This window comes from Sorex fumeus, unplaced genomic scaffold (assembly GCF_029834395.1).
Source record: "Sorex fumeus unplaced genomic scaffold, SorFum_2.1 ptg000061l, whole genome shotgun sequence".
Classification (NCBI taxonomy): Eukaryota; Metazoa; Chordata; class Mammalia; order Eulipotyphla; family Soricidae; genus Sorex; species Sorex fumeus.
Window position 1 is genome coordinate 57,601,903 of NW_026606118.1, and position 6,726 is coordinate 57,608,628.

Consider the following 6,726-nt stretch of genomic DNA (forward strand, 5'->3'; position numbering starts at 1 on the left):
CGCGACTCGGAGGGGAAGGGCCGGGGGCGGGCTGGCAGGCGCGGGGCGAGATCCTGGAAGGCTGGAGATGACAATGAGCAGCCCGCGCGGAGGGCGGGGCGAGGGAGGGGAGCGGCCGCCGGGCGCCGCGGGGTTCACCCTCGGAGGAGGCGTGGGCTGGTGACAGCGGAGGGCGGGAAGCCGTGCGTGTGTCCAGCGCGCGGGGGCTATATAGGCGCGCGTGATGGCAAGCGCGCGGCGGAGCGCCGGGGCGGGCGGGGTGCGGGACGGGCGCCGGCTCGCCTGCTGAGCCTGCTGCCATGATCCGCGGCTCCCGTTGACGCCGGCGAGGGTCCGAGAGGTGAGGGGCGCGCGCAGGGCGCGGGTGGGGGTCCGGGCGGCGCGGGGAGGCGGCGCGCGGGAGCCTGGGCGCGCGCGGGGACCCGCCGCCGCCCCCCTGGACCCCGCGTTCCCGGGCGGCCGCGCGCGCGTGGCCCGTCGGTGCCGGCCGCCCTCCGCGCCCCGGGGCCCGAGGGGTGCAGCGCCCGCGCTGGGCGCGCTGGCCGCCCCGGGCGCCTCCCGGGAGGTCGGGAGGGTGGGTGGGGTGCGGGACCCGCCCTCGCGTCCGCGCTTGGCCCCGTCGCCGCCGCATCCCCGCGCCCCGCGCCGCCCGGCCTCCTCCTCCTCCTCCTCCCCCTCCTCCTCCTCCTCCTCCCCCTGCCCCGGTGCACGCACCCCCACGCTCCCCGGGCCTGCTCCTCCCCTCCTCCCGCCCCCTCCACCCCCGTGCCCGCTCGGCTCGGGTCTCTCGGAACCGCAGTCCGGGCCCCGCTCCCCGCACCCGGCCGCCGCCCCCAGCTTGTGCCTTCCCACAGGTGTCCGCACGTCCGTCTGTCCGTCCCTCCCGGGGCCGGCGCTGACCATGCCCAGAGGCTGCCGCTGCCTCCATCTCGTGTGCCTGTTGTGCATCCTGGGGGCCCCGGTTCCGCCGGCCCGAGGTGAGCGCGCCCCCGAGCGCGGGAGTTCGGGTCCCGGCCCGGCCCCGCCGTCCCTCGCTTGCACGGTGCCCTCTGGCGGCCGGAGACGGCGCTGCAGCCGCTCCTCCCCGCGGGGCGGGCGGGACCCTTGCAGAGGGATGAGTCTCTCTGCAGCCCCCCCAGCTGGGCCCAGGCAATGACCGGGACGGCCCGGCCCCGCCCCCCCACGCGAGCCCCGCGCGTCCCAGAACCTCACCCCTCCTACATCCATCTCTTGCAGCGGATGACTGCAGCTCCCACTGTAACCTGGCCCACGGCTGCTGCGCGCCTGACGGTTCCTGCAGGTACCGACCCCGCTCCCCAGCTCCCAGCAGCTAGGTCGGGCCGGGGGCAGCGCGTCCAGACCTGACAGCTCCCGTCCCATTCCCCGCGGGCACACAGCCCACCCCCACTCCCGCCTCGACCCCCCTGGCGTCTCCTTTGCTTCTTGGAGCAGGTCTCTTCACTTTACTCTTGCAAAAACTCGGGCGTCCAGCAATTCGGAAACATTTCCTCCTCGCAACCTCTGGGAGAAAGAGCTCCAGCCCGAGAGAGTTTGGGGGTGGGGGGCCGCGAGGGAAGGGGGCCCGAGGAAGGAAGGCGATGCGGAGCTGAGCGTTGGGGGAGTAAGTGAGGGAACGGCTGCGCCGAGGAAAGAGGATTTTTCTGGATGCATCAGAGTGATTGACTCACCGGGTGGGGGGGTGGGCAAATCCTGTAGCAGGAAGAGGGTGTCTGGACAGAAGGAAATTAGCCCCCGTGGGAGCTGCTGGGGGCCTGGGACTCTCCTGACTGGCGGATTGTTTTGGTTTTAAAGCAAATGCAGGCATTTTCCCTGGCATCTGGGTTGGGAGAGGGTCCTGGTCATTTTTCAAGGTCACTCTGTCCTTTTTTCCCTGCGTTGTTCTATTTTGGTTTGGGGGCCACACCTGGCGGTGCTCAGGGCTTACTCCTGGTTCCGAGCTCAGGGATCACTTCTTGGTGGCACGTACCATCTGGGATGCTGGGGATTAAACCTTGGTCAGCCACCTAGAAGGCGAGTACCTTGCCCACTGTTCTATCTGGATGACCCCTTTTATTTAGTCTCAAATAGATTTTTATTTAGCCTGTGAATTACAGAGTTTTTCCATGATTCGGCTTCAGGCATACAATGGTCCAACACCAATCCCTTCACCAGTGTCCACTTCTGTCCACCAGTGTCCCCGAGATTCCCACCCACCAGTCTAACAGGCACTTTAAAATTTTTTTTTTTGCTTTTTGGGTCACACCTGGCAATGCACAGGGGTTCCTCCTGGCTCTGCACTCAGGAATTACTCCGGGCGGTGCTCAGGGGACCATATGGGATGCTGGGAATCGAACCCGGGTCGGCCGCGTGCAAGGCAAATGCCCTACCCGCTGTGTTATCACTCCAGCTCCCTCACTTGTAAATTTTTAAAAAAATTTTATGCACTACGATTTACAGTATAGTTACTTATATGGTTTCATGAATAGCACTTTACCATGGTCGCTCTGATCTTTAAAAGAAAAAGTTTGTTTAGGGAGTTGGAGAGAGACTACAATGAGTAGGTCACTTGCCTTGCATATGACCAATTGATCCTTGATATCCCATAATGGTCCCCTGAGACCCTCCGGGACTGATTCCTGAGCAGAGACAGGAGTAAGCCCTGAGCATCGCCGGGTGTAGCCTGAAACCAAAAAAGAACCCCCGCAAAGGGGAAGAACTAAAATAAAATAAAATGTATGGGCCACTGAGAGGGCTCAGGGAACTGGAGCACACAGTTGGGTTCTGTCCCTGAGTAGCCCCTGAGCACCCCAGGTGTGGCCTCAAAACCCCAAAAAGGGGGTGCATGGAGCATCTCAGTCATGCCGAGACTGTGATTGGGATCATGCACCAGCATATTTTTAAAAAGTCCCCCCTCATGGGAGTCAGCCACACCCTACGGTGCTGGGGGATGGCTAAGGGGTGTTAGCCACTCTGCTGCTCGGCCTGGAGGTCCTGGGGGGATCAGCAGGGCACACCCAGCGGTGATCTGGAGCCAGCAGCCCACAGTGGGGGGCATGCAGTGTCGGGGGTCAGACTGGGTCCTCTCTGCCCCCATTTATAGCATTTAGTTTCTTTCTCCAAGCACCCCTGTGTGGAGATGGGGTGGGAGTGGGGTGTGCTGGGACTGACCCTCGCATCCCTCCCCGCCCAAGGCTGCCCTTGGCACTGTCCCCATCCCCGATGACTTCAGGGTCATGACCTCATTCCCCCCCCCCCCGCACCCGCTGGGACACTCCCAATTCACAGACGAGACACAGAGGCTTGGGAGTGGGAAGTGCAGGGCCAGGGAGAGGCCACGGAAGTCAAAGTCCTGGCCTTGCGTGGGGCCTCAACGGCGGTTCAAGCCCTGGCACTGCGTAGGGTTCCCCAGCACTGCCAGGAGCGAGCCCCGAGCACCACTGAGCGTGGCCAGAAATAAACAGGAAAATATGAAGTGCAGAGCCTGGGGTCTGGCTGACTCCTTGGGAGGCCCCTCGAACCGCCCTGTGCTGAGCTGCTTTGGCTTGGGCACTGTCCCCTGCTGGCCTCCTTGCTCCTCCAAGCCCTGGCCCGCCCCCTCCCCGCTTCCCCCCACCACCCACAGCCCTAACCCTGGGCTCCTCCCGCCAGGTGTGACCCAGGCTGGGAGGGACCGCACTGCGAGCGCTGTGTGAAGATGCCCGGCTGCCAGCACGGCACCTGCCACCAGCCCTGGCAATGCATCTGCCACAGTGGCTGGGCGGGCAAGTTCTGCGACAAAGGTAGGGCTGGGGAGGGGGGGCTGCTGGGCTGGGGGTCCCGTGTGCTGGGAGACCATCCGTCCCGTTACCGAGTGCCGCCCGTGCTGTCTTGCTCCAACCCTTCAATGTGTGGCGTCTGATCACGCGAGACGTGACTCCCAGGCGTGGTCCTAATTGCCCCTCATTGTGGCCCCCGGAGCTGGGGAAAGTGGCTGCTAGAAACTGCTTCAGGCCGGAGCCATAGCACAGCGGGTGGGGCGTTGGCCTTGCATGCGGCTGACACAGGCTCGAACCCCGGCATCCCATAGGGTCCCCTGAGCACCGCCAGGAATAATTCCTGAATGCAGAGCCAGGAGTAACTCCTGAGCATCGCTGGGCGTGACCCAAAAAGCAGGAAAAAAAAAAAAGGAAGAAACTGTGCTTCTTGGGGCCGGACGGTACAGTGGGGAAGGCGCCTGCTTTGCATGTGGCCGACCTGGGTCCAAACCCTGGCATCCCATATGGTCCCCTGAGCACCACCAGGAGAGATTCCTGAGTGCAGACCCAGGAGTTAACCCTTCCATGCAAAAAGAAAAGAAATTGTGCTTAGTTCACAAGTTGGAAAGAGGCCCCCAGAGTAGGCACCGTGGGCCAAAGCCGCTCAGCCACACAGGGCTGGGCGGGATCCTGCCCGTCTGGTTTTCCCCCAAGACACCAGACCAACCTGTGGTGGGTCTGTAGCAGGAGAGCCCCCCCGAGCCTTGGCGGGGTCTGGCTGGGCAGGGGGAGGAGGGGTCCCCCGTCCGAGGGGCCACCGCAGAGTCTTCCCGGTCTCCTGCAGATGAGCACGTCTGCACCTCCCAGTCCCCCTGCCGGAACGGCGGCCAGTGCGTATACGATGGGGGCGGCGAGTACCACTGTGTGTGCCCGGCCGGCTTCCACGGGCGCGACTGCGAGCGCAAGGCTGGGCCCTGCGAGCGGGCAGGGTGAGTGGGGGTTACCCTCGGGGGGGGGGGGGGACCGAGGTTGGATGAGACGTGCTGGGGGGGGCAGGACCCCAGAGGGGGTGGGAGTGATGATTCATGTCAGAAGCCTAGTGAGGGCTGGAAAGATAGGACAGTGGGGAGGGTGTTTGCCCTGCATGAGGCGGACCCGGGTTCAATTCCCAACACCCCATTTGGTCCCCTGAGCACAGAGCCAGGAATAATCCCTGAGCAGGGAGGGTGTTTGCCTTGCACGTGGACAACCGGGTTTGATCCCCTGCGCCCCATATGGTCCCCCTAGCATTGCCAGGAGTAACCCCTGGGCATAATGAGGTGTGACCCAAAAAGGAAACAACAACAACAACAACAAAGGAGCCCCCAGGGTAGAGCAGTTTGCCTTGCGTACTGGTTTCCATCCCTAGCATGCCATGTGGTCCCCCAAGCCCTCCAGGACTGATTCTAGAGAGTAAGGCCAGGCGTAACCCCCGAGCATCGCTGGATGTGACCCAAAAACAAACAGAAAAACAAAACCAAAGTCCCAGGGAGAGGCACTGGAGGCCACAGTCCCAGCCCGCCCAGACCGACACCGGCTCAGGGCTGCTCCGCTTCCTCGGTACTCGCTGAACATTTCTGCAACAACAGAAACGTGTAGCGTGGGAGAGGGCAGGCGGTTCAGGACAGTGGAGCACGGGCTCTGCATAGGGGGCCCGGGCTCCAGTTGCACGGTCCCCTGGACACTGGGCTGGGTATAGCCACCAATCACTTCCCAAAGCCAACACTGAAAAAATGTACAGGGGTGGGGGAGGTGGGGCTGGAGCGATAGCACAGCGGGTAGGGCGTTTGCCTTGCACGAGGCCGACCCGGGTTCAATTCCCAGCATCCCATATGGTCCCCTGAGCACCGCCAGGAGTAACTCCTGAGTGCAGAGCCAGGAGGAACCCCTGTGCATCGCCAGGTGTGACCCAAAAAGAAAAAAAAAAAAAGAAAAAAATGTACAGGGGGCCCACAAGGGGGCTTGGTGTGGCTAGCCTTGTCCCAGCCCTTTGGTGCCACCTGTGCTGGCGTGACTGGGCCAACCATGCCATGGGTGGCTCCTGCCGAGAAAGGGCCTGGAGGAGGCGGCCGTGCGGTGGCCGAGAGTCAGAGGTCACACGTGGTGCCTCCTCATGGTTCAGGGGACCTGCTGGGGGGTGATGGCTGTGATCAGGACACAGGCGGTCATCGGGGTCAGCGCCTTCTCCCCGTGTCCCTCCCCAGTGCCCCATGCCGGAACGGTGGGCAGTGCCAGGACGACCAGGGCTTCGCCCTCAACTTCACCTGCCGCTGCCTGGCCGGCTTCGCGGGTGCCCGCTGCGAGGTGGACGTGGACGACTGCCGGATGCGGCCTTGTGCGGACGGCGCCACCTGCGTGGACGGGGTGAACCGCTTCTCCTGCCTCTGCCCCGCGGGCTTCGCCGGCCGCTTCTGCACCATCAACCTGGATGACTGTGCCAGTCACCCGTGCCAGCGGGGCGCCCGCTGCCGGGACCTCGTGCACGACTTCCACTGTCTCTGCCCCAGAGGCTACGGCGGCAAGGCCTGCGAGCTGGTGCTGCCCGCCCCGGGGCCCGCCAGCACGGTGGGGCTGCCGCGGGCACCCACGGGGCCTGTCCCGCACAGTGTGGGCGCCGGCCTGCTGCGCATCTCGGTGAAGGAGGTGGTGCGGACACAGGAGGCCGGGCTGGGCGAGTCCAGCCTGCTGGCCGTGGTGGTGTTCGGGGCGCTCACCGCCGTGCTGGTCCTGTCCACCATGCTGCTGACCTTGAGGGCCTGGCGCCGGGGGGCCTGCCCCCCTGGACCCTGCTGCTCCCCGGCCCCACTCTATGCCCCAGCATGCCAGGACCAGGAGTGCCAGCTGAACATGCTGCCGCCGGACGCCCCCCTGGCCCCTGACCTGCCCCCCGAGTCTGGCAAGAGCACCGCGCTGTGACGGAGTGCCCGCCGCCAGCTCAGACTGCAGTGACCCA

The 6,726-nt window shown here is 64.4% G+C and overlaps 1 protein-coding gene across 1 annotated transcript in view; it reads left to right on the forward strand.

The window, feature by feature from the left end:
• The first annotated feature begins 851 nt into the window (after positions 1 to 851).
• DLK2 (delta like non-canonical Notch ligand 2) overlaps positions 852 to 6,726 on the forward strand; it is a 442,344-nt gene continuing 436,469 nt past the window's right edge. The window contains exons 1-5 of the mRNA XM_056126346.1: positions 852 to 977; positions 1,237 to 1,300; positions 3,649 to 3,779; positions 4,579 to 4,723; positions 5,978 to 6,693. Coding sequence (XP_055982321.1) covers positions 902 to 977; positions 1,237 to 1,300; positions 3,649 to 3,779; positions 4,579 to 4,723; positions 5,978 to 6,689 — 1,128 coding nt within the window. The 5' untranslated portion in view covers positions 852 to 901 and the 3' untranslated portion in view covers positions 6,690 to 6,693. The remainder of the gene's footprint in view (positions 978 to 1,236; positions 1,301 to 3,648; positions 3,780 to 4,578; positions 4,724 to 5,977; positions 6,694 to 6,726) is intronic.